The 27,965-nt window shown below is 42.9% G+C and overlaps 1 protein-coding gene across 1 annotated transcript; it reads left to right on the forward strand.

The window, feature by feature from the left end:
• The first annotated feature begins 2,338 nt into the window (after window positions 1-2,338).
• On the forward strand, window positions 2,339-27,965 carry nherf1b (NHERF family PDZ scaffold protein 1b). The gene is made up of 6 exons (XM_085351509.1): window positions 2,339-3,359; window positions 20,236-20,412; window positions 21,950-22,103; window positions 23,810-23,853; window positions 26,519-26,638; window positions 26,728-27,965. The coding sequence occupies exons 1-6, from the start codon at window positions 2,652-2,654 to the stop codon at window positions 26,863-26,865; spliced, it is 1,341 nt and encodes a 446-aa protein (XP_085207635.1). The 5' UTR covers window positions 2,339-2,651; the 3' UTR covers window positions 26,866-27,965.

Consider the following 27,965-nt stretch of genomic DNA (forward strand, 5'->3'; position numbering starts at 1 on the left):
TAGACAGTGGGATTATTTCCACTGTTCCCTCCACATGCACCACTCACACACAGCAACAGCACTCCCCCTCACACAACTATTGTCGTGTCCCCTTCGGTGGTGGATGTCGGTGTGTGTAGCCTGTAGCGAAGCTGTATTTGTGCATCACTTTTCTTTGTACGCTGTTCTTTGCTCATTATGAACGTTTGCTCGTCAGACTTGCTCTGTGTCACATTTGTCCTCTCTTGAGAGGTTGTCACGGTGATCACAAAGTGCCATGAAAAAGTGCTTTGTTGTCATACGATCTATAAAAATATATATATATTTTGTAATGTACGTGCTGCTGCTTTATTGAAGTCTGGCTCGTCTGCATTTCTGTGTCTGTGTGTGTGTGTGTGTGTGTGTGTGTGTGTGTGCTTGAGTCGCTGACAAACGGCAAGATGTGCTGCAGTTAATGAGCCACTGTGTGGCAGCAGCTGCCCTGTTTATTCTCCAACATGCACAGCTAGAGAAAATAAAGTGTTTTATCAATCAGGTAGATAACTGTACACATGTTAATAACTGTGGATTTGTGAGTGTGTTTTATGATGTTACTGTATGTAGGCAAGCTTTTTGCGAAAGGATGCTCAGGATCTGTGTGGTTGCACAGGTTAGATGGACTAGTGCACTGGGGTGATGCGAGAAGACATGAAATACTTAAGAACACAGTCGTGATTCACTGTACACCTGAAGGCGGCTCACATCCATCTACAGTATGACTCACTTAGCAGACCCACTGAGGCTTTCGGTCCTTTCTTGTGGAAATAAAAGTGCATTATTTGAGCGACTTTCCATCACCAACTTGAACCCACTGCTGCACGTGGTCACCATACTGCTGAGAGCTTCTGCGTCTGTCCTCTTATCAGGGCTGGCAGCATTCTCAGCTAAGAAGTCAAATCCTGCCCGAGGTTTTAGCTGAGCAGCTTCCTGTCAGGATTTATTTTCACTGCCATGTCACTTATATCTCTGAGATGAGTTTGGGGTGACAGTGGAGTTGAAAACTGATGCTGATTATTGTTGACAGACGATCGCATAGCCAGAAGTTGGACTTTAGGAGTACTTGAAAGTCGATGCAGGGCTCCTAAAATGCCCAGTTTGTTCACATTGATCATTTAAATCACGGTCATCTCCAGCTTCACCTGTTTTTACTGGATTCCACTCGGGTACTTTAGCATGACTTAACTTTCTTTGGATTGGTTGCCCCTCGCAAACAGCAGGTGGGTGGGGCATCTGTGCTCACAGACAGAGCAGTGTGCATGAGATGACCATACGGAGTACATTCACTCTCTTTGACGTCATACAGAGACAAAAGCAGGAAACAAAATATTTGAAGCTGAGCATTTAGAGCAATCTTTGCTCTCTAGGACTATCTGCACATATGCAGACTTCATTATTTGAGTCTGCCAAAGGAAAGTCCCCTTAAGTCCGATCTGGTGAGTCAGAAAGTCATAACTAGGTCTTGTCTGGTTACTAATTTGAGGTCGCAAGTCTTTATCAACCCCCCAAACACTCTCATTAAAAACAGTATACGGTATCCTGCAGGGACATCAAACTCATCTCAGTGTGGGCCACACACAGCCCATGTGATGTTAAGTGGGTCAGACCAGTAAAACTCCCTCTACTTCAATGTAAAGAAGTTTAACTGAACATTCAATACCTGAAATATCCTAATATAAGAAAAAAAAAAGTGATTTCAACAGTATGTATTGATTTGTCTACACAATAAAGAAATAATTAAAAATAGAAATACTTAAAAGCAAATTTAAAAATAATTAAATGTGTCAGCATGATTCTTTGGAAAAAATAAAGAAAATAAGTTGAAAAAATTAATTTAGTTGCTCAATGACCAAACAAATTTCTACAGGAACTTTTCAGTGATTTAATTGTTCCTCTATTACTTAATTACTTTGATGTAGTATGAATTTAGCAAAAGCTGTAAAACTGAAGAAAATCCAGTTAAAAGTTCATAATTTATGGGCTCCACCCCTACCTTAGTGGAATGACTGTTTCTACAGCAGCGTGTGGAGTGAATATGCTAATGACAAACAAATGTTTTACCTGTGACTTCAGAAAGGTAAAAGCTAAAACTAAGAATTAATTGATTCAGATTTTAAAATCCCCAGGATTACTCTGTGTGTGTTTTTTATATGTATTGTTTTCCTCAAATTCTTCTTCTTCTTGTTTTTCGGAAATCATCGCGCTTCGATTTGTATTTGCTCCTCCACTGGCCCCTAGTTTGCATGAAGCTGCCAGCTGGGCCGTTCAGTGAACGCACCTCCCTCTTCCTGAGTGGATTTTCCACTTGTTTTGTGCAGCAACACTGAAAGGGAGCGTCTGCTGATTGAGTTTAATCGGCCTCAGCCCAGTCCCCGGGTCAGGACCTTCAGTGCGCACAGGAGCAGGGGCTTCGCTCAGGATTTAGACCACCTCCGCTGCAAAGAGCACATTAGGAAGAAGCAAAGCAGCAGCGTTTCTCACGGACTGGTCTCCACAGCAGGGCGGGGGGTGGGTGTTTTTTAATTTTTTAAGAGGATTCCTCTCATTCACACATAATCTTCCTCGGCAGCATCCTGAGGAGGCTTTCTAGTTATTTCCACAGTGAACCAGCAACAGGTTGAGCAGCAGCAGCGTGAATGCGAGTGAAGCCGAACATGCCGAGCAAAAGCCAGTATCTGCGCCCCCGGCTGTGCACGCTGGAGAAGGGGGACAACGGCTACGGTTTTCACCTCCACGGGGAGAAAGGTAAGACGGGCCAGTTCATCCGGTTAGTGGAGCCCGACAGCCCGGCAGAGACCTCCGGGCTCCGTGCCGGCGACCGGCTGGTGTACGTGAACGGGGAGGACGTGGAGAACGAGAGCCACCAGCAGGTCGTGTCCCGGATACGAGCCACCGTGGGCTGGCTGGAGCTCATAGTGGTGGACCCGGACACGGAGCAGCTGCTGAAGAAGCACAACTTGAAGTGCCTGAAAGCTTTTGTCACCGACGGGGTCCCCCTACCCTTCGAGGAGGAAGAAGTGGAGGAGGTGGTAGTGGTGGAAGAGGAGGAGGAGGAGGAGGAGAAGACTGAGGAGGAGGAGGAGAAGACTGAGGAGGACGAGGTAGTGGTGGAGGAGAAGCAGGAGGATGGAGAAGTGAACGGGACAGAAAACGGAGATGAGCCGCGAGAAGAAGAGGTGGTGGAGGAGGTGAAGCAGGAGGAGACACCTGAGGAGACGACACCTGAGGAGACGACACCAGAGGAGACACCTGAAGAGACGCCCAGAGAGTCCACGCCGATCCCAGAGACTAATGGGCAAATCCACGGACACGTGGAGAAGAAGCTGAGCATCAGCTCTGAGAAGGTGAGACACATGAAACTGGTAAATTCCCGCATTTCACGAGAATTTTCGTGCACCAAGTTTTGCCATTTCTGCGTTGTGCAAATGTTTCACTATAAAATCAGGCACCAGGTTTCCCACAGATCAAAACTTTCCCCCATAACTTTTCAAAATAAAAGCCCCTCTTTCTGTGGTTTTATTCCAAGCATCCCCACCCACAATCTATGCCTATGCCAATGATGGCACTTAGATATAAGTGCTGATAACTGCATCAAAGCTCCCTGCTTTTACCCAGGTACTGTTTCATGCAGATAATAGGTGCTCTGTGTCAGCTGCATCCACGTGTTGCCAGGTTGTGGGCAGGCTTTGCTGGCAGGGCATTTGCTGTGGGTGAAAGGCTTGAGATCACGAAAACAGGGCCTCAAACCTGTGCCTTTCTTCTCCCAAATAACTGATTTCCTAATGTTTTTCACAGTGCTGAGAGATACAGGACTTATATTGCCAATGCCAATATTTTTAAGCTATAAAGGCAGCTTATGTAGGGGAGAGCAGTGTGTCATGAGATGAATCATCATCAGTCTGAAGACATTTCATGACCACTAAATCACTGTGATGTTTACTTTCTACAATTCATTTTGTTGTGTTATCTAACACAAAAAAACAAACCTTTCAGCTTTGCTACGATACCAATACCAACGATCGATATTCGTACCAATCTGATCATCTTTTTGTTTTCTGGCGTTAAAGAGAATTTACTTGAAAATGTGAGGACAGTGACACATTGAAGCTGAGCAGTTTAAAAAAAGGAAAAAATGTACCCTCAATGTAGAAAACCACAAAAAACAAATGACTTACATTTGTGAGCCATCCACAACAATCACCAGGAAATAGTTTAGTTCCCACTCCCCTTTAAAAAAAAAAAAAATGAAACAAAATGAAGCCCACTAAGTGCTTTTTTTTCACCCTTTGATCTTTTTCTCTTTAAAAATTAGGGACATGTTCTCAATCTGCGTCAGCCACTTGTTGTTTCCCGAGTGTAAGCACTCAAGAGGACGAGGGTCCCTGCAGTCTGGAACATCTGTGTCCCTCGCTGCAGCGTCTCGGATGTTTATCCCTGAGGCTGTTTGCGTCTGTGTGCGGTGCTCATCCTCCGTACTTAACTGTGGGTGGAAAGAAGGGTCATAATAGCCAGCAGCCGTCGCAAAGAGACAGAGAGGGACCGGCTAAGCTTTCATTTTTTCCTTAATATAATAATCATCATCTTCTGCGGGTGAAGTGTTAAGTGCTGATTAATTGGAAGATGTTTCCATTAACACTTAATTGCGAGACGGCTTCTTTCTTTTTCCTTCACAGGTGTTAAAAGATAAAACAAACAGGCGATGACGCTGCAAACTGAAATTAGGTTGTTTTGCTGTGAGTTGGCCACAGCTGTACCGATGTCTGCCTCTTTTTCCACCTTATGGAACCAAAAACAAATTCAGAAACTAACCAGAAATGCTTGTTTTCAGGAATCATGACCTGGTTACTCAAAAACAAAACAAAAAAGCAAAAAATCCAGACTCTGTTGTCAGCAGTTTCATGTAGGAACTAGTTTCTTGCTAACAAACTTCACTTGCCAACCATATTGCCCTGCAGAGGGACGAAGCTGTGACAGTGTGAGAAGATGCCAACTGCATGTGGACTGCAAGTTTAGCTAGCTCCACCCGTCTTTTGTTGGTAGATTATGATGATGATAAACTTTATTTGTATAATACTTATCAGAACCAGTGATAAACAGTTTCTAAAAAACACATAATAAACAAACGAAAAATTCAACAAAGAATCTCGAGTAAAGAATAAATTGGAATAAACTTAAAATGCAAAAATTAAAGTGGAGCCATTAAACCTGATGTAGTATGGTGATGCTTGGATACAACTTGTCTGGACCAACAGTAAGAATTTCTGTTATCTGAGTTGAAAGTCAATAATATTTGCATTCATGTCCATTTCTTGGTGTTTATTAGACAGTTGTTCAGTTCAGAGAGGTTTGTTGAGTCTGTGGACTTGATTGGTTGATAGAGCGGTTTGTCATCAACGTAATGAAGGGATGAAAGAAGGATGGGCCCCATAATAGACCCGTAAGGACTCCAGAGTCACCAGTGTAAACAAAAAACCAATTCAGTTGGTCAGATATGAGCTAAATCACTGCATCCCAATGCTGCAGCCTCACAAACCAAACTTTATGGCCTGCTATATCAAATGCCACACTTAATTCAAGCGCTATGAGAATGGAGCACTGTTAGTCTTCGGGAAAGGTTTTGCTATAAAAGATAACTTTTGCGTCAAGGCCAGATTTCTTCTTTTACGTGATTAAAAAAAAAATAACCTGTTTTACTGATTAACAGCACTCAAAACCAGAGGAAAAATATGTAACCTGATCTGGTAACCATGTTATTTTGATTATAGATGGCTCATGTTTTTCTGTAAATGAGTAAAAATGCCTTCACGAGAAGAGCCGTCCAGTTACACTGCTTAGTAAACCCGAAGAGATGCAGCAACAAAACCAAGTGGAGCATAAAGCGATCGGTTGTCTAGATGAAATCAGTGAAATTAGTCATCTGTTCTCAAAAATCTGACGCTCATGCTCATTTGACACAGTGTTGCATTTATCATAATGCATGTGTATGTATATAAACTTTTTCTCTTGTACCCGCAGTATAATGACAGCATTCACATACCCAGAGCATGCAGGACTTTTCTGGAAACATGTTTCTGGTATTTATTTAAGCTTCTTTTTTTTTTTTTTTTCCCTCACATGAAAATAGCAACAGCCTACGCTTGTGCACAGCACTCGAGCACTGCTCAGTTATGTTGTTTGTCCTAGGAATATACAGCGATTGTTCCTGTGTTTACTCTCGATAGTCTCCACAGATGGCCTAATGGAGCTGTGGCAGTGCGGTGCACGCTGGCACGCAAACCAGCGGGAAACAAACGACAGCACTCCTAACAAATTCATTCTCACCACTCGGATCTTTTATTCCAGCTGTCTCCCAGAGTTTAACATACGGAGGATCTGGAGTGAGTAGGGAGCCTAGCTGGGAATTTCTGTTTTTGTGTAAAGGCACAAACCACAGGTTGAGGAAGTAACTTGGGGACACAGTAGAGAGTATGAGAGTGTAAATTGGACTTGAGGGATGCTGTTTAAAGTCTGCTTGCTTCTACGTTGCATTCACAGGCACCCTCAGGGTGTTTTTGGCATTGACTTTACTGTTTCTGGAATTTTCTTCCTACATCCTGTCCGGCATTCCTGTCTCGAATCCCGTTGCCAAGCCAATAACACACACACACACACACACACACACACACACACACAGCCTTGAAAAACACAGTGTTGGTTTAGCGGCCACACGGACACTCCGCCTGTCTGGCTTCATCTTTGAAGCGACACAAAAGAGGGTTCGAAGAACAACGCCCTCCCCGGAAGCTGAGGAGCCCTGGTTTCCATGGTTACACTGATGGTGCTTGTGTGCAGTTTGTGTGAAGTTGGTGCGTGTGTATATATATGTGCGAGGATGGAGGTAGGCGAGAGTGAGAAAGCGAGGTGTGAAAAACTGGATGAGCAGAGATGAAGGTCGAAGTGATCAGCTCTGCCGCTGTCGTCAGCGGCGAACAAAACACACGGGGGGGGGGGGGGGAGAGCAAAACACATCAGCCGTTCCAAAGGTCGTCGTTTTGTTTACCGGGCAGTAAAACTTTTACCCTGCTATTGTGGAGGTCAGTGAAGTGTGCCCGATACGCTCTTCTCTGAGCTTTTGCTGCAAGACTTGTGGGGATGAGTGTATTTTTTCTGGCGGAGTTTGAGCGATTGAGGTGTTTGTATAACATGCCATCAAAACTGGAGCTGAAACTATCAGCCAGTTATTTGCTCAGTCAACACAAAGATTTATTAGCACCTGCTGTATTTTTGACAATTTGATGTTCTTAGTCATTTTTCCTACTCACTGGAATACAATCATGAGCTGTGGGAAAATGAGATTTTCTTTTTTAAGAATGTGTTTTAAGATGACGTTTATCTAACGTGGACTGCAGGGAGAGAGAGCGCGGGAGTGGGATATTTTGAGGACTTGACTGCTTGCTGCTTGCTTAAGCCCGACTTTAAACACTAATTAGAGGGAGAGGCAGGACCGCTAGTGTCGGATGTAATTGACTGAACCTAGTTGAGATTGTATACAGAGGAAAGTGTGTGTGTGTGTGTGTGTGTGTGTGTGTGTGTGTGTAAGTACAGCCGACAGAAACCACGCAGACTGCAGGAGCCTAAATTGAGGGACTCGTCTATTGATGTGCTGGCTGTTTGTCACTTCTCTCTCCTCTAATCTGAACTTTCATATAAAACCTGCTCATTAAAGACCTTTCGTGAACATACGTGTTGTTTTTTAATGCAGTCCGTACATAGAAAGCACAGTTCTCAGGATAACATGTTGTGTGGGAGGACTTAATCTGTGTGGCCTGCAGTGCTGGATTTGCATAGCTCTTTTTTTAATAGATTTTTTTCAGCAAAGACACGAAACTCTCGCTTCCGCCCTCAGCAGCAGAACTTCCACTAAGGGTTTTTTGATTTGTATATACTCATTTAAAAGACGTGATTTGTCTTTCATTCGCTGACATGTGATGTAACGCCTTCAGAGGCAGATGCTGGGTAAATTTAACTTCCTCTTAATAGATCAGTAGTCAGCTTGCTGTGATCGTTTGTCATGCAGTTGAGGCTGAAACGGCCACACCTACACTGGCTCTTTGAGCCAGCGTAGTTAGGGCTGTGATTCTGGCTGCTTGCGGGCGTCTAGTGGAGTCTTGGCCTGTGCTCAGTTCCTGGGAAGTTTGTGCTGGTTTCCTGTCATTGTTGTTGGTGAGAGATTCTACCACCTCGTCATCGTGATCCTCTGTCCACCCAAACCCCCCCCTCCTCGTGGGCAGCAAGAAGACTCTTAGCAGCTTAGTGCAGAGTAAACTGTCGTCTAAATGCTGGGGAAGCAATCTCACCATTGCTCGGCAGTGAAAAGGGCAAATGCATGCAACATTACGAGTGCTAATGCAGCCCAGATGAATAGGGATCTCCCAGGGGTGGACACTGAGTTGTGGTTCTAAGTAAACAGTGCGTCCAGCTGATAAGTTGTATGTTAGTCAGTCTGATTATCATTGTGACAAAGCCAGGTATTGTTCAAGGCTGTGTTTGGCCAATGAATTGCGCGTCATTGTGTTTGTCTGACAGGATCAGATATTCTCCGTGATTCATTCTGACCGACTGACGTTTGCTCATGCGCCCGGGCATGTCTTTGCGTTTCTATTTGTTCTGTGTGGGTGCTTTCATGTGTGTGCGCAAGCTGGTTTTTCACGCCCATGTGTGAGAAAGTTCGGGAGTCACCCTTCTCTGCCCTTTTGTTTGCTAGATATGTGGGGCGGAGGATGTCATGCGCTTCATCATGTTTCATCTCGGAGATCTCTGTATTTGTGAGCCTAACGACTTTCCCGCTGCGTGTTTGTTTATGCGAAACTAGAAGTGCAATATCAACAAATCATTAATAATGTGGACACAGCAGCAGAAACATTCATGACCTGTTATGGTCGTCTGTAGCAGCTACATAAAGATAAATGACCCACACTCCACAGAATTGTATCAGGCAGTTGCCAAGGAGCCATTGAGTCAAATCTAGTCAATCCAGTTCACTTCAGTTGTATTTGTATGGCTCCAAATCATAACAACAGTCGCCTCATATTGCTTTATATTGTAAGGTAAAGACCTTGGAATAATACAGATAAAACACCAACAATAAACACCTGTGACCAAGCACTTTGGCGACAGTGGGAAGGAAAAACTCCCTTTTAACAGGAAGAACCCTCCAGCAGAACCAGGCTAAGGGAGGGGCGGGGCCATCTGAGGTGATGGGAGGAAGAAAGGAAAAAAGACACACTGTGGAAGAGAGCCAGTAATAATAAATAATTAATAGAAATAACTACAGTGGAACCCCGACTTACGAATACCCCATTTAACGAAAAATTCAAATTACGAAGGCACTTAACGGCAATATTTCTGCCCCTGTTACGGCAAAATGCCCGCGTAACGAAATCCGCTGGTTCTGATTGGCTGAGCCCACAATACCCACAAATCCGAATCATGTGACAACCCCCTTGGCTTTCGTACTTGCGCTTCGCTGTTCCACTTGAACGACGTATTGTTGTTGCAGTTAGCAACTAGCCCATAGCCTATCATTCACTCAAAAGGCGCGATTGCTGCTCGGGAACGAATTAATTTCGTAAGTCAGGGTTCCACTGTAATGATTAAATGCAGAGTCCTATATAAACACATAGGGAGTTAAAAAGAAAGCCGCCAGCAGTTTAAGCCTATTGCAGCGCATAACTAAGGGAGTTGAGTAACTGATCGTTTTAAGCTTTTTATTTAAGACAGACAGCAAAAAAAACCAAACATACTTTCTATGTTTTCCGACTCTTATTTCGCAGCTGAGCTCCAGTGGTCATTCAAGGAACTGCAGATTTCTGCACTCTAGTATTAATATCTTGGTTAATTGCCTCTATAATGTTAAGTAAAACTGTTAAAGCAAATAACCAAAAATGGCAATATGGATCCATTTAGTGTTTTAGTAACCGCTGCTGGGCGCTACCACTGAGCACACTTTACCCACTCATCTATTATCAGGAAGCTTTCATTTGAGACGCTGTTTTTGTGTAATTTAAGGGTGGGAATCGTATTAAACTCGAAAGTATTTTATCACATAATGCTGCCCAAGATGACGAGAGTATCAGGAATGTTTTGCAAGGCAGTCACATTGCAGTTTGTTGCAATATCTGTTTAAGAGTGAGGCGAGGAAAGCAAACAGCAGCCCAAGGAAAGGAAATGATGGTAGAGAGCAGCGATTGGAGGGCGTGCAACAAAGGCCCCGTCGGTACTCCTCAACCTGGGAAATTGCCACGGTTTCGTTTTTTTAACGCACAGGCCATCAGGGTAAATGAACATTAGCTTTCTTAATGCCAGCACATGTTCATATACCCCATTGTTTAAATGTCAGATAATCATGAACTGGTAAAAGGAAAAAACTGTCAGGCAGCACTCCGGTGTAAGCGTCTGCAGTCAAGTTGGATCAGCAGCACACTGTTGTATTGATCGTGGAGGTAATAAATAATCAGTGGCGTCAGTGTATCACGCAATTAACGGCGCTCTGTTTCACTGAAACCTTTGTGACACCAGCCAAACAACGACGCCACTGTCCCCGACAGCCAAGGCCACTGTGGCCCAGGTCAGGGGTGGAACCTGAACCCTTACTGCGCGGGTGTGTGGGTGGTTTGGTCGCTGCCTGGCGATTGGGTCCCGTGGGATACTGGATGGAGACTCTACAATGTCACATTCCATTTCGCTCTCCATTCTGCCGAAGGTTCACCACCCCGGCCGGACAATGAGCCGAGGCGCCGCGCCCTGCCGGGGGCGGGGGGGAAATGACTCGTTGTGCACCCTGAAATAACCCCCCTTCCCAAAGCACAAGGTCCTCTCCACCCTCGCCACCCTCAGAGAGCGTTAATACACTTAAGCAGCACAAATATCCATTTAAACAATCTCACGCTGTCTTTTTCATTAATAAAATCCTAAATATATCTTGTTGGTGAGGTCATCTTAAGAAGTTGGCTCCAATTTTCTGAACCGTTTTTCACATTTTAGGCTCAAAGTCAATTTTGGTTACTTGTGATGATGATGGTGATAGTGTTTCTGTGGCTAGCACACATGACAAAAATACAATAGACCTTTCCTGTGCAGCTCTGACGAGAGACAGCCCTTCCTGGGCTAATTTTAAAGTTTGCTTACATTTACTTGTCAGGGAGAGACAAGAGGGGAGAGAAATGCATTTAGAAGATTGCTTTTCTTAACTAAGTGTGGCTTTAATAATGTGACGCAGCCCCTTGGCATGTTTTGAGTGATAACAATGAGCCAGAATTTCTTCTTTACTTTTTTATGTGGCCTTGAGCAGTAGCTCTGCAGGCTTTCTGAAGGTCTTTCAAAGGTTTTGTTGTTTTGTTTTGTTTTTCATACATTGGATGCTTTTTCACTCATTTTCAGTCCAGTCCTTGTACCTGACCATTTTCAGGTGTGTGTGTGTGTGTGTGTGTGTGTGTGTGTGTGTGTGTGTATTTTTTTGTTGTTGTATTTATTCATTTATTTATTAAGCCACTTAACAACAACCTGTGCATTATTCAAGTGTAACACAAACACATCATTTGTTCCCATTTCTTTAGCTCAATCTACGATTGATATGTATATCAAAGATAACACACTTTCACGGGCTTAAAATAGCATTTTAGCACCAATGAGGTGATTCCAAGAGAGCTCCTAGCTGCAAACCTGGCATATCTCAGCAGGGTGTGCATTGTGTGCTTGAAAAATCTGAGGAAAGTGGACACTGGAGAAGGACACAACAAAACAAAAAGAATTGGCAGACCTAGAACATCATCTAAAAGTCATGTCTTTAAGAAAAAGGAAAAATGTCCTGTTTCTTGAATGTTCTTCAAAAAGCTTGGAGAAATATTTCTGACGACTGCTTAAAAAATGACAAAACTGCACGAGAGAGTTTGTGTTGAAGAACAGAGGTGGTCATGCCAAATGTTGACCTTCAAACTCGTTGTGTTTGCGCATGTTTCAATAAATCACTGGACCTATTTCCCATTTTCCTACAGCAAAATAAAAAGAGATTAGTGGTGGGTTGAGACTTTTGTATGTGAGACTGTATAGTAGTGTGCAAAAGTACAACACACTGAATACACGAGATGAGAGAATGAAGTTCAAAATATTTTCCCTAGCAGGCTGTCGTCAATATGTACCATATAAGGTGATTTCATCATCGTATGGCTTCGACTCACATCTGCATGTTCTGCTTTGTGAGAGCCAAATTTAAAAGCAAAGCCCTCTGACACCTTTTTCATGTTCTATATTTACTCCTCCCTTCCTCTTGGTGCATTTTCTTATAACCACATCAACTGCTGTGTATGTGTGCGTATTTGTACGTGAGAGGTCAGACTTGGTTTGTTGGGCTCGTGCGGCACTCAGGTCCGCAGGGGTGGAGGGTCAAGGACAGGAAGACTGGCTGAGGAGATAAAACCGTGTTGATTTGCGATGGAACAAACCATCTGGCTGTTTTGATGCAACTGTGAGTTTAAAACTAAGGACTGAAGGGTGGACGAACAACAAAAACCTCTCGAGCAAAGCCAGAACCTTCACTTTAACATTTTCAAAGACGCTGAAGTGAAGTCTAGGCCCCTCTGGTATCTTATCAGTGCGTGTACCCCTGCTGTGTTGACTGACATTACCGTTCTGTGTTCAGGACTTCCCCCAAAGAGTTCATCGTAACGGGAACCCTCTGTAAAACCTTTCTTTGCTATCTTTTGTACAGCTAGTTTGTCCCATCCTCAAATGGAAGTGGGGGGGACAGTAGGGTGCTTTGTTCAGCTCTCCGCTTGCCTCCCAGCTGGTTTAATGATCCAGCTTGAAACCCAACACCCCTATCCCGCCTGAGAGAGTGGTGCGCTCCATACACTCAAGAGGGCAAAACTTGTGCCGTGGTTAAAAAGGAACCAGGTTTGCATCAAACATTAATTAAGTCTGCCCTTGAGGCTGTTAATCTGTTAGAAACTACACATGGCAATCACAAGGAGCCGGGAGGTCAGCAGTTTGTCGCGTCACTGTGTAACCACGATGCCTGGCAGCGTGTCATTTTAGTGCTTATTAGTTATGCTGATCAAAGAGGCCAAACTCATGGGAGAGCTTCCCCCACTCTTAGTAAAACGACAGGGGGTATGAAGCAATCGGCAAAAAGATGAAAGAGTGACCGCTTTAAATGACATCTGCATTCAGAGCCCATCTGAGTGTGACAGGTTGCAGTTGATGATTTGCAGGACTTGAGTTTTATTGGATGTCGTCAGCAGTCGACAGCAGCTGCTTTGGGTAGGAGAACAGTTTATGTAATAGGAAATTTCAACATGAAGGGTTTCTTTTATTTTTTTTTTATTTTTTTTTTTTTGGTTGTCCTGGGTATGTGAAACAAAAAAAGAAGAGTAGTTGAATCGTTATGACTCTGATGATCCCCTGACTTTTATTCCAATGTCATCATCAGGTAAACATTCCTGTTTGTCCAGTGCTTTGTTTTTATGGCTACGCACTGTAAAACTAATGTCGTTCCCATCGCACTCATCTTTACAATATGCTGACCGTAGCAGAGGCAAACCGCAGATTTATAGCTTCACAGGCTTTTTTTTATTTGTTTGTTGTTTTGAAGCAAGAGGTCGACCATATTTGGACTGGAGGGTGGAATGCTAAGGTGTCGGCTAATGCTGAGAAGCTTGGTTAGCAAGGAACATCCACGAACTGTAGGAGTGCATTGCTTAGACAGTCCTAGAAACTGATTGGCAACTACTTGGCAACCAATGGTTACTAAGGAATAATATTTATTCCCTGACTAGTTGAGTGGCTGCTGAAAGTTGCTGGCAGTCATGGCATGAAATTGGTTGCGAAGAGGTATAAAGTGCCTCTTGGTAAGCGTGATTGGCTTGATCACTAGTAGGATGCTGCGGTCACCTGTAGTTTCCATGGAAGATACTAACTTGGCTTGAAAAAGTGCCGTTTCCATTTCACTTTTTCAAGTTTGACTACCGCTCAGTGGCTAGCTGAGTGTCGGCAACATCCGTGCAAGCTACGGGTGACCATAAGCAATCATCATCTTGTGGTGCAGCACCCCCTTTCCAACCAGTTTCACCTAAACTCTAGCAAACGCCAGACAGGGAATACTAATTTTTTTCCTAGTGATTGAAGGTTACCAGGCACTAACTAGTCGGCCTGTGTGACTGGGGCATAATATAACATGAAAACCTCATTCATAAAAACACACACACTTCTCGTGAGCACTCTATTAACGTCACAACAATCAATAATATTTGTAAGATAGTAGCATTGAAAGGGCTCTAAAGCCACTACTGTCACACTGACTAGAATTACAGCAAAAAGTGATACTGTATATGTCATCCTGTGAGTCATCCCTTACCTAAACCCATTATAGGGCTCGATTTGAATCATAACAAGGAGTTTGTACAAGACCAACAAAAGTCTTATAATGTCCTCCAATAACACACTGCTCCAGCGAGTGACCTTTAAAGAGTTAATTTTATATGAGTGAAGTGCGCTTTTCATATACTTTTTTTAATTATTATGGTGAAAAATTACTTTCAGATAGCAAAACAGTGGCTATAAACTTTTTTTATTTCTACCTTAAACTTTGGGGTTTTAAGCCGGATTTAAGTGGCCATTAAAGGAACTGCAGTTTGTGTCATTTTTTTTTTTTTAAGCTGCTTGAGTACGTAACTATTGCCTACTTAACGTCAGCTAACATCGAATATAACGTTTGCTTCTACAGAAATATGAGCACGAAACCATAAGATTGCTGCGGTAGTTTGCAGTTTCATCCCTTGTCTCGTGTGCCAGTTTAAGTTTCCTTCATATCTAAATAAAACTTATAGATAAGAGAGCTTCATTTTCAGCATCATCTCCTCCCCATGTGATTTTCTTTTTTTTTTTGTTGGTTTTTTTTTTTTTAAGTGCTGCCTGTTGTTCACTCAGAGGCCTGTGAGTTGAACTTTGCCATCATGCCTTATCTCATGGTTATCACAGCTTCCTGAGGAAAGACAGAAACAAGTCTTAAAGAGGGCCACACAAATCTGGGTTGGGGGATCTGTTAAAAAAGCTCAATAAGAAACCTCTAAAAGCTGCTGCGTTGTGAGGCAGCCGTGTGACTCAGAAGTGTGGTTTTGGAATATTAAAATGGGACCTCGTATTGTCTCGGAGTTATTGTTATTCAAAGCAAGATAGAAGCTGCTCACTCGCACACACGAGTCGCCCGGAAGAAGGTGTGTGAGAGTGAAAACCAGCCGGCAGCAGCTGGGAAGCAGGTTTTATTTTTTCTTTCTTTTTTTTTTCTTTTTTTTTCAATAGAGATTTCTCTAGATGCAAACAAATATTACTCAACTACCTTCCTACTAACAAAAAATGGTTTGGCTTTGTGCGGACTGCCCAGTGTTACTTAACCGAGTGTTGATGCTGCTTCAGTAACAGCGGCTACAAGTGGTTTAATAACTACTAGATTCTGTGAAGTAACGTGTTATTTTATCACGTTTAAAAGTCAGCTTATGGTCAGTTCGATCGCTTATCAGAAATTATGTCAGTGTTTTATTGCTGGAAATCACAATACGACGTCACAGCTGCTGTGAATAACCCTGGTATCATGGGATTTATCAGTCCCACCTCTGTGTTGTACAAACTTAGCATGTTTGTCAGGTTTTCCTATTTGCCCTCCTTTCTTCCTTCTTTTTTCAGCACAGGTAAAAGTATAAAGTAAAAGACAAACAAACAAGAAAAATTAGGCTTTTATTGAAATGGTTTCCACAGCCTTCCTATATGTGTGCAGCTTTTCCATGATTCCTGATTTCTATGCTGTGTGCACACTGCAGGTGACAAACTGATGCAGTGGATAAGCACAGTTGCCTGCATTGCCACATAGCCATCATACATGAACATAGGAACACGTGACTGCAGACTGAAGAGTTTGGATCTGCAGCCAGTTGCTTCTACACAGATAGCACGAGGTCAGACTGGCTCTTCTGGGCATTTTAATGAAAGCGGTTTCATTTATTAGCATACGGCGGCACATCCTGGTAGCATTTCTGTTTCATTCTGAGAAGTAAAGGCAGCACAGGGGGAAGCATACTGAGGAAAGATGTGTCAACATTTCCTGTTCGGCACTTCTCTCCTTGAAGGGAAAGTGTGTGTCACTTGGAGAGTGTGTGTTCATCTTGAGACAAACTTTTTCTTCTTTTTTTTTTTTTTTATCCAAAGAGAAGTTGTTTACACAACAGAAAAACTTGACTGTAAAGTAACAGGTGAAAAAGATTTAATCAAATGCTGAACAAGAAAACACCATCCACTGTGTGATGGTGCAACCAAACCCTGGACATGAACCTGTCACACTCCCATTAATACTTCAGTGTAAACAGGTTTAAAAGTCACGACAGGGACATCAGCTGTGAAAACTAGGAGGCTGAGTACTTTTGCTTTTTGTTTTGCTTTTTTTATTCACTTGAGCTGAAAATGAGGATTTTTCTGTGAAACTGGGTGTTTTAACATTTCAGTATATTGGGATTGACTTGTTTTTGGAGCGACTGTTTTACTTAGGCATTATTTTCCTGTCATGGAGGTTACTTAAATGGGCTGTAATAGTGAAACTCTCCATTCCTTTAGTGTAAAGAACTTGAACCTGAGATATCTTGATATAAGGAAAAAATGCAATTTCAACAGTACATCTCAGAACCTTTGAAACTGTACTTCATAAAGAAAAACTGCTGTAGTAAATGAAAGTAATCACTTACTACTATCATTTACAGCACTTTGGGCTCAGTTATAAGAAACAAATGTAAAATTACAGAGAAAGATCTGAAAGCTAGACTGTCCTGTAATTACGGTATAACACAAATTGTTTGTTAATTCACAGAAATGCCACCATCTACTGGAAGCTTTTTCTAGTAGACGGTAAAAAAGAAAACAGTAATTTCTCTGTCATCTAATTCTTTATCTATTACTTATTTACTTTGGTTTAGTATGAATGGTCATGGAGGAGGTCTGTAACAGTAGGCAAAGCTGTTAAAGTTGTGAAAATACAGTTAAAAGTCCTCAATTAATCCCGGCTTTCACATTTTTCTAAAGCCGTGCAGTGGGCCAGATTGGAGTCTTTACAGGGCCAATTCTGGCCAGCAGGCTTTATGTCTGACACCTCTTTGATTGGATTAATTTATTTTTCCTACCACATATTATGCGCTTGGACTGGGAAGTGCCCTAATCCGAGTAAAGTTTTACACAGATGTTCCTAATCTAAGCTGAGCTCAGGCCAAGAGCGAGTCTGCCGGAAGGGGAAGACACAACTTCACAGTTCAGCATATCACTCTGATTTAACCACGAGTCTCAGTTGGTTATACCAGGAAGAGCAGCGGTATGAGAGAGTGAGGGAGTTTACACAACATGCCATGAATGTTAAGTCCTGTGGGCCCAACGTATCTGCACCTCATTTTGTAACCGATCATCAGATTTTTATCAGTAGTGAAACTGATAACAAGTAATATGAGTAAAGCGTAGCAGCAGCATAATCTCACACACACACACACACACACACACACTTGGCATCTTCAGTTGTCCTCCTGGCTCGTGTGTGTTCAGCAGATTCCACAGATTTCAGACCCGCGTGGAGATTCCTCGGCCCTCCACTCCTCTCTGATACAAATCCTCCCTTGTTGTTCCTGCCAGAGACTCTCTCACCCTCTCTTCCCTAAGCAGGAACTGCTAATGTCAGCCAGAGCACCAGATGATGAGATTCAGGCCCATCTGACGCTTCGATGTGTCTGAATGACACTCGATATTTTCACCCACTTTTGGGTTTTTTTTTTTTTTCTTTTAAATGGCACATGGTGAACTGAGTGACTGTGGATCACACAGACTCAGAGCTCTTACATCCAGTAGATGATAACTTGTAATCACATTTGTGGTGAGAGCCAGCCTTTTTATACAGATAAAGCCTCTCTCTACCACCGCACAGAAGAACAGTGCATAGAGTTCTTATTCAGGATTTCAGAATGAGGGAAGGTCAGTAATAAGAAACGCCGAGCCACCAATTCAGACACTGTCTCCAATTTTCCCTTTAGTCTCTACTTTTAAAAGCCTCTGTTAAATTTATAGGACTTGCAAGGGAGGGCTCCCTTTTCCTTTTAGCTTGGGTGTAACTCCAGAAGATAAAGGTTAAGCAATGCGCGAAAATTTTTTTGTGCAATTGGTTCGCAGCGTGATGAAACTGTTGCTCTTATCGGGAGCACATTTGATCGGTAGCGTGCACGTTCTGCTGCACGATGGGGCTCTCGAAAGAGACAAAGATGGCCGGTCTGCATCACTGATGAGAACAGACAGCGCAGTTTACAGAAGTGCCTTCACAATCAAGACATCGTTCTGTATCTGCAACTCTGTGCGTGGTGTGACGTATCCTGTTTTTGTTGCACTATCTTGTATCTTGGTTGCTCAGTGTAGACACATCCTGTGGAGGACAGTTTCTTGCATTATTCAAGTGAACATTATCCTTTAACGTGTATACAAAACGATTACTAATGGAGTGGAAAGGAAATGATAAATATGTATGTTTGGGTCTAACTGCCAGACTATTAGTTTAACGTGGAACGCCGGTGGTAAATATTGAGTTTGAGCTCCAATTGTTTCTATTTATGATCGTAAACTCTTACAGCTCACATGCATACAAGATTCTCTTAATCTTCTCATCTAATGTTATGATGGAAATAAAAAGGGAACATTTCCCCCTAATAGTTTAAGCTGTGCTTTCAAGGCAGACGTGGCGCTGTAATATAAATGGTATAATTCTGCAGAAATGAACCTTTTTCTGCTTCAGTACACAAACAGCTCGCAGGAGGCAGAGCATCTTTATGCATTACTCCCCCCTCAAATGAAACTCATTTTTCAGACGATGCATTAAGTCTTTGTTGTACTCGTCGCCTGTTTCCCTGAAGTGGGCAAAGGTCCTGTGCTGATGAACACGAGTGCGGTGCAGGAGGTTTGCTGTCGGATCACGTGATTTCTAGGATGTGGAAGTTCCTTGTTTTGGAGCCACCAGTGTTCATAGTTTCCTTTTTAATTCCTCTATTTTGTATATAATTTACATGCATTCAGTTCCTTTTTTTTTTTTTTTTTTTTCCCTTTAGGTTTTAATAGGAAACATGTGTCTCTTGACATGAAACATGTTTCCCACCTGGAAAATCGATTTTATCTTTTTTCAGGCGCTTTATGCCGGGGTGGCGGAGGATTGGTTTATATAATGCAGTGAAGTCATTCGGTTCTGTTGTGGAGTTTTATTACGACAGGAACTGTTGAGTCAGACTGCCTCGGTTATTATCATGTCCACTGTTCAGCGATGTTTAAAAGGGATTTTAATCAATAAGGCCTCTGCAAGAACTTCCTGCAGAAAAGCGAGTCATTCATACCTGATTTTTATTTATGGAGCTGGCTCATTGTCTTCCAGTGTACAGTTGATCAAGGGCAGGGGAGCACAGCACAGCCGCTCTGATGTGGAGGGAGTGTCGGGTCAGATTTGGTCACGGTGACAAAGATTACCCTGACCAGTGCTCCTGTATGTTGCTGTTTTGACCTCTTTGATGACAAAGCCTTTAAAGTTCTCTTTTTGCTAAATAAAGAAACTGCTTCATCCATACAGCGGAAGGGAGGTTCTGGGACCGAGCTCCAGGTTTTTGTTTTTTTCCCCTGAATGACAATATGGCTCTAACTCTTCCTGCCATCCCAGAAACAGGACAGGACATGGGAGAGAGGGGAGGCGGTCAGAGGTCAACACCCAGCTTCCATTGTCCTGCAGACCCCGAAATGAGTTAGGTTGTGGACCGGAACCGGTCCCTTCCTTAGAGCCACCCCCCTGCCTCTCTCGGTTTTTCTCGAAAAACCTTCCCAGCAGACCTCCAATCACATGCCTCCGAGACCCTTTTCCTTCCTGTTGAGCAAACAGAGTCACGTGGGCTGAAACAGCGGCTGTAGTTTACTCTCGATTATCAAAAACACAGCGGACAACAAAGCAGCATGCAGCAGGCAGCTGCATGTTCAACCTGGGCTCTATATTCATGGTTAACGACTCACTGGAGCTCTCTGTGATCTTTGTGCCTCTTGTTCTTGCTGAACAGACACCCACGGTGGAGGTATTTTTATAAACATGTTGCTATACCCTGTGCATGTCACATACATGTTGTTTACATCCGATGTCTCTCCCTGCAGGAGCAAGAGGTGCGCGCTGAACTGCGGCCACGTCTCTGCGTGATCCAGCGAGGCACCAGCGGATATGGCTTCAACCTGCACAGTGAGCGGGCGCGGCCGGGACAGTACATCAGAGCTGTGGATGAAGACTCTCCAGCAGAAAGGGCAGGCCTGCTGCCCAAAGACAGGATCGTAGAGGTAAAGTGAGAGCGTGCGGGCTGGATCTCAGTAACCTAAAACATTTTTATCTACTAGGAACAAAAAACATTATCTGACTAGTTTGAAAAGTTTAAAATTTTTGAAAGAGGTGCCAAATAGTTACAAAGTGCTTCATTATTCATGAGAAGCAGCTTATTATGAGCCTTTCAAGCTCCCTAAAAATATCCCTGCATTGTATCCTGATTAGTCTGCCATACTTCCGCTCTATACAGCCTCCACTGTTTTTCTTTGTAGTTGGATAAAAATAGAGAATAATTGTGTAGCTTGTAATCAGGCCTCACCTAAAGCCTGGTTGGAGATGGAGACCTTTGTTCACATTCAATAATTCAAGTTATCTCATTTATATTTAAGATGTTTGTCATATGTGTTGCAATCTTTGTAAGTATCATTTTCCTCTTTGCCTGCTCAGCTGTGGAAACCCTTGCCATGAAGCTCCCAGTACAGTTTTTTGTGCTGATGTTAATGTCAGGAGGGTTTAAACTATGCAATTATTGAGCCACCAGAGCCTATGTGACCTATCTAGGAGGGAAGATATATATATATATATATATATATATATATATATATATATATATATATATATATATATATATATATATATATATATATATATATATATATATATATATATATATATATATATATATATAAATTAAAAAAAAAAAAAAAAAAAAAAAGATGACAAGCAGGAAAAACAAACAAACATCTGGTCCGAGTGAACGGACTCTTTCTGTGCAGTACTTAAAAACGTAATCAGAGCAAAGAATCGTCTTCTGACGTGAAGGACGCCTCCTCTCCCTTTGAAAGTGAATAGAATTTATAAAGGAGAGGATTCAAAGGACTACAGGGTCTGCTGGGAGTCTTTAGAGGGGCTTCCAGTCCCTGAGAGGTGCCCCAGACAGCCACACCACCCACTGAGGTCCGGGGCTTTGTGAGGAGCCGACAGCCATTGTTACTGCTGTTACTGGCTGAGCAGCTATTGTCCGGCTTCCTCTGTAGGACTGGCTTTGACGTGCAGATCCACCCTGTGACCTAAACACACACACACACCCTTCATATTTCACATGCTTTCCCATAGAGATTTTACACCAGAGGAGTCAGCTGGTCTTCTGGGAGACACGTGACACTTATACCAGACTTAAAGGGCAACTGTCACAGTGACGTAGGAAACAGAGTTTATAAATGTATACAGACATATATATGAGAGATAATGGAAAGTTTCAGGATTCTTTGTTAAGTCTGTGCGTGTGCAATTGTGTGTGGACACACAGGATTTCCTGCCCTGGAGCCTTTGGCAAACAAACTGATAATATACAGGAAAAAAAAAAAAATTCCTGACAGTGATGAAGTTTGTTCACTTCTGTGTGGGAATGAAGATGGACAACCACGAAAAGCAACAATGAGGACTTTTTTTGGTCATGTTTTGAAGGGTTTGCAGACGGTTTTGCAAAGTTTAAATATCTCATTCATGTCTAATGTCTCTCTCTGTCTTTTTTCCTCTTTTTGTCTTCTTCAGGTGAACAGTATGTCGGTGGAGGGTAAGACGCATTCAGATGTTGTTGCTGCCATTAAAGCCGGCGGGCACGAGACCCGGCTGCTGGTGGTGGACCCCGAAACAGACGCCTTCTTCAAGAGGTGCCGGGTCACCCCCACCTCTGAGCACCTGACTGGTGAGAGCACAATTTCATGCTCATTGTGAGGCTTTACAAGTTGTGCAGAAGGGGTGGAGCAAATGAGTGCATTTAGCTGCTTTATCAGACATGTTATGGACACAAGCCTTCTCCTTCCGTCTTCCCAAACAAGCAGCACATTAATAAACCACAAGTGGATAGTTTGACCCTCCCCACCCAAAAAAAAGTCAGCACATTTTGTCTTTAATCAGAGGAGTAATAGCAATAATATTTAAATATAATTACAGGCACGAGAGATGCCTCTAATTCCTTGCTCGAAGACTTTCTAACTTTTCTCAGGACTGGGTGTACCCACCACAGCCCCCAGGGGGAGCACTAGCATAGCCTGTGACTCGGGGTCCCTCCATGGTGCAACAGCTGGTCCTCTGTGTGGGTGTGTGGCTGGCTGTGGTGCAGCGTCTGAGTGCCACTCTGCCACAGGAGTTCCCCCCCATATTAACATGATGCCACCAGCTGTTGGCATGGCAAAAGCCTGGGCACGCTCAGTGGGGAGGGGGTCAGCTGTCAGGGCCAAGGTCCTGAGTTGCCAGGTCCTGAGCTGCTGGTATATACAACAAACCTGCTATAGATTAATGTACATCATCTAGTTTAGTAGAAGCAAAGCTTGTTTCAGATTCTGTTTAGTCTGACTAGATTCAAAATCCAAACGATACTCGGATTACTTTCGTGCATCACAGCAAAAAAGGAAAACTTTAATTTAAGAGGGAGAAACCAAAACAAGTCTTTGATATTTATGCTAAAAATGACCTAAATGATTGTTTTATTACTTAAATATATTTTGTACTTGATGTTTGTATTAAACGTCTCATGATTATTTGAGTTTCTTTGTAAAATGAACTTGAGTAAAAGCATAAAGGGGCAAATTTGTACATTAGCACAATGCTTAAATAATCGTAGTTGGTTTATTGCAGTCAGACCTAGTGCAGGATTAAAATAATAGCGCTCTACAGGAGAAACATTCCAGTGAGGTGTTTCCCAGGTAACTGCCTGCACTTCTCTTCACATGCTGCCCACTCAGAGGGCACCTGCCTACACCGACTCTCCGTGTCAGCGCTCACACACTCTCTCACACTCTTTCTCACACGCGCACACACACACACACACACACACACACACACTCTGCAGCCCTGCTGGCCAGCACCTTTTGTTTGGTTTCCAAGGTGCCAGCTCCAAGTGGCCTCTCAGCCTGGAGCTGGATCTGTATTAGGACTTGGAGAGGCTCCATTCAGACTCAGGGGTGCAAACACGCTCACACACAGCAAAGACCTGAGGGCTCAAATCTCAGATTAGCTCTGAAGGAGCAGCTGATAGAAGCTACAATAACAAAAAGGCAATTCTTGGCTGTGCAGAGAAACCGAGGGAGGGATGGAAGGTAACGGTGAGAGATGGGAATGTGTTTGTTTGTTTGTTTGTGGGAAAAATAAATAAACATGGGGAAAATTTTTGACTTGAGCTTTTTGAAAGATAGCTGATCGGAGGAGGACCATCTCATCGAAGAGATGGCCCACTGGTGAATTATAGATGATCTAGAGCAGGTGCTGGCGAGATGAAAGTTGAGCTTAAGAGGAACTCTTGATCTAGGAAAGTGGAGCTCTGAAGGACAGAAGGTATCATGACAGTGCCACGGCAGGGAGCCTGAGAGCTGATGCTGATGACTAATAGTTGCTTCATTTTGTTTTTGACAGGTCCGCTGCCACAGCCCATCGTTAACGGAGGGATGGAGGAGAAGGTAAGACCCACCAGAAGCACTTAGAGGTTTGCTTTAGCAGGGAAAGGTCTTTTTTTCAGACTCAAAAACAAGAAGTGCTCCTGCTTTAAATGCTCTGTTGCTCTTCATGTGCTGCTTAACCCAGCGGGCCAAGGCCAGGCAAGGAAAGCAGCATTCAGCTTTTGTTTTGGAGTGCTGCGCCACACGAGAGAATCGATAGGCTGCTGAAATGAGTTATTAATCGCACTTTCCTGTAATTGTGTGTGTAGTTCCTGTAGAAAACTCCACCCAGTCAGCCATTAACTTGAAATTATTTGCAAAAGTTTGACAGAGTAATGTAAAAAAGAAAAATCCGACAATAGGATTTTTCCCTACGCACTTTGGGCTGAGGCGTGGAGAATGTCGCAGCTTCCTGCAAATCCCGCCGGAGGATTTGGGTGTAATGCCGCTGAGACACAACAGTCGACGTTTACAGCAGGAGGCGAGCGAACACACTCCCAGTTAGACGAGAAATCCGTTACTCACTTTGTTACCGCAGGAAAAAACGTTATGCTTTACACCGAAAGCCACGTTTGCTTACTCACACAGCTCTTTGTTGTACCTGCCTTATATTTATCTAACATCTACACCACCCACATATGACACAGGAGGAGGAAGAACTTTCAAACTCCTCACAGGCGCACAGTTTCTGTCCACTGAAACACTGGAGAGCTTTTAATTTGAAGTGGAAACAGGAAATGTTGAGTCTTTTATAAATGGTATCTTTAACAGAGCGGCCTCGGATCAAAAGTAATTAAGCGCCACCACAAGGAATAAGAAATGGGAAGCAGGAAATATGAACATTGTTCTTAGTCTTTTAACTTTTATTGTTTAAAAATTTCAAATCCTGTTGTGACGAATAATAAAGGAAATTTGAAGTCACGGTGCCATTGAACATAGCTAGCAGGTACCAACTGTTAAGGTGGATTGTGGCATTTCATGTTATGAGAAGCAATCAAGACACCTTAAATGCCATTTATACTGTGTGTGTGTGTACATATACGTATATATGTTATATTAAATATTCTATATATATTTATATATATTCAAAAGTTCAGAAATTAAAGACGTTATTAAACATAGATAGCTGGGCATCGTGTCATCTGAGTGAGCATGCGCTATGAAGACTGGTTTTGCAAGCCAGCTCTGCAAAATCTTAAAATTCTCTTTGGAGCCAGTCTTTCTGCTCCAGCCACTGAAAACAGACCAACTACTCCCACTTTATAGAAAACCTCTCTGGGCAAACGCTACAGCGGGTGGTGGCACCAGCTTCAACCTCTGGCATTAGCTTTATTGCTGCTGGGTTGAGACATTTAACCTGACTTTCTCTAAAGGAAACCAGATCTGCCAGCTGTAGATCAGGATAGGTGTTTTTTCCCTGATTTCAGTGTTTACGCTAAGCTAAGCTAATCAGCAACTTGCTTTACTGAACTACTATCTCTGGCTCCTTTTCACATCATTTCTTTTGTCATGTAAACATCCCATCTGCCCCACCTGGTCGTGGCAGATGGCTGCCCCTCACTGAGCCTGGTTCTGGTTTCTTCCTGTTTAGAAAGGGAGTTCTTCCTCCCTACTGTTGCCAGGTGTTTGCTCAAAGGGTTGTCTGATTGTTGGGCTTCTCATTGTAAGGTAAAGATCCTACAATAATACGGAGAAAAGATCTTGCCGCTGTGTAAATGAGTGGTTTCAGTATTCCAGCAAATTTGTGTGTGTGTGTGTGTGTGGGGGGGGCTGCGTCACAGGAATGCTTTCTGAGGGCCTCTCAAGTAACCGAGTCTTTCGTTCCCGTGTGAATACCTTAGACTTTTATGTAAATCAGGCGATGACTTGAGATAATGGCCGGGTTCGGATGAAGAGCACAAACTGAAAGCAGCTACTGTGTTTAAAAGCGGCAGCCTTTCACTTTGGGCCTTTGTCCAAAAATGCTCAAAGTGAAGCCTGACCCCGGACTTCCCGCCAGTCAGGATCTACATGTGCTGCGGTGAAGTTGCATGTTCCACGTATTGTTGCGTAACAAAAGGTCGAAGAGCTGAGAGGGAGGGGGGGGCGTGGGAGCAAGAGGTCAGAGAGAAATCGTCACGGAGGTGAAAGATATTTTTAGTGGCCTAAAAAACCTAAATGCAGTCAGGATTTACAGGCTTAGTGCTGATTCTTCCTGTTACACTGCAGGAAAGGTTAGGGTTTAAACTCCTGCACGCTGCTGGAAAAATGAGGGAGCGTTGAAAGCTTTAACCAGGAAGAATTTCTCAGATTTCACCTGTCACCACTCTTATCAAAACAAAGATTAACTTTGAGATTTTACTGATTAGATAACACTTTTTGCCCTCAGATATTTCCAGAAGTATTAAAAGCATCTTGTGTGTGTCACTAAATTGAACACATTTAACAGTAAGAAGGGACCTCAGAGCTGTGAAGTGTATTTAGTTGTTTTTATGAAACATTTTTGATGTGTGAAAATCGTCTTGGAAAAACCTGCAACCTGTTTGTCATTCATAGGCGGAAAGTACCTTTTTTCTTAATAAGGGAAAAAATAACTAATCCAATGCTGCCTCCTGGTGGAGAGGTTTGGTATTGACAGGAATGTTGGGAAAAAGTTGGAATTTTACAAATCTTCATCAGTGATGCTCACTGGCATTTGTGTTTGCAGGTGAACGGCAACGTGGCGAAAGAAGCAACGAGGGATTCGAAGGTGTCCGTCAGCCCCTCCCCGTCCAATGCCTCGTCTAACGCCTCGCTCACAACCCCGCCCGCGAACACCCCGCCTGAGGTAACGCCACACAAGACAACACAGAGTGCAGCACTCACTCTTGTTAGAGTTTCCCTGGTTTTCTTACTCGCTTGCTTTTCTTTCAACAGGGAGCAATCACAGACACCATCCCGGCTCTGAACCTGACGCTGCAGCAGGTCAAAGAGCTCGCCCACCAGAAACGCTCCAACAAGAGAGCCCCGCCCATGGACTGGACCAAGAAAAACGAACTCTTCAGCAACCTATAGGGCCTCACCTGAGACAGACACACACACACACACACACACACACACACACACACACACACACACACAAAGCAATCAGACAGATTTTTTAAAAATTATTATTATTATCTTAAAGAAAAGTTCCAGCCTTTGGGTAAATTATTCCTTTTATTATGCTCTTCATGCTATTATAACCCAGATATTATGCTATAAAATGTCCTACTACCAAGAAAAGTGCATATGCCAATGAGAGAGAACTGCATGTGCAACCATGGCCATGTGTGTATGCGGGCGTAGGTTTTTCTGAGCTTGTGTGGATCCAAGAAGGAGCGCTAAGATTCCTTATCCGCCTTTTAAAAGTTTATACTAATGTTTAAAACACTGAAGTGTCTTCTGATAAAACAGCGCGACAATCAATACATTTCTCTCTGTTTTCGGGAGCAAACCTCTGGCAGTAGACAGAGTTGAACTGCTTTTCATGTCCTTAATTTCACTGGATTTCTTTTCTTTTAGCGGATATCACCATAGAGCTCTTTCTTCTCTAATTATTTCTTACATTTTGGGAAATGCTTACTGATGCCTTTTAAAACTGGAAATCGCTGTATTTTGAAGTGTGTTCTATTATAATATATGTACATACATCATATATCATGTATATTTTTTACGCATATGACTTAAATCCACACCGTAACGAACTCAACTTTAACCCTTTGCTACAGTGTCGTCCTGCCACTCAACGATACCCACGTTATCTTTTATAAAATGTGAACTGCAGCATATTATTAGTGTAACTTATACCGCCCGTATAACCATTATTGTTACTGTGAATGACTGCTCACACAGTTCACATTTTTAGCATACTGAATATTTTTATTGGAAATTAGAAATTGTGAGGTTTTTTGTTTTGTTTTTTTACTTATTTCTGTGTAAAGAGCTATAATTGTGTAGGATTTGGATGATGTTCATAAGAGGGGAGTGGCTGCGTGTCTTTTAAACTATATGCATTTGTCCAGTATTGATAAAGGCTATCATTTTAATGACTGAATTATATGAAGAGTTTTTGTAGTTTGTGTAAGCAGTAAGAGATTTCTATTCTGTAATGCGTCGATCATCTCAGCGTTATC

Source organism: Diplotaxodon limnothrissa, linkage group LG4 (genome assembly GCF_057381915.1).
Source record: "Diplotaxodon limnothrissa isolate DT_005_m linkage group LG4, D_limnothrissa_male_GT1.1, whole genome shotgun sequence".
NCBI classification, from domain to species: domain Eukaryota; kingdom Metazoa; phylum Chordata; class Actinopteri; order Cichliformes; family Cichlidae; genus Diplotaxodon; species Diplotaxodon limnothrissa.

Bases quoted from the DNA above. Each gene is read 5' to 3' on its own strand.
- nherf1b (XM_085351509.1), top strand. From the start codon at position 2,652: ATGCGAGTGAAGCCGAACATGCCGAGCAAAAGCCAGTATCTGCGCCCC. The intron at 3,360-20,235 runs GTGAGACACATG...CTCTCCCTGCAG, and splicing joins TGAGCATCAGCTCTGAGAAG to GAGCAAGAGGTGCGCGCTGA. The intron at 26,639-26,727 runs GTAACGCCACAC...TTCTTTCAACAG, and splicing joins CCGCGAACACCCCGCCTGAG to GGAGCAATCACAGACACCAT.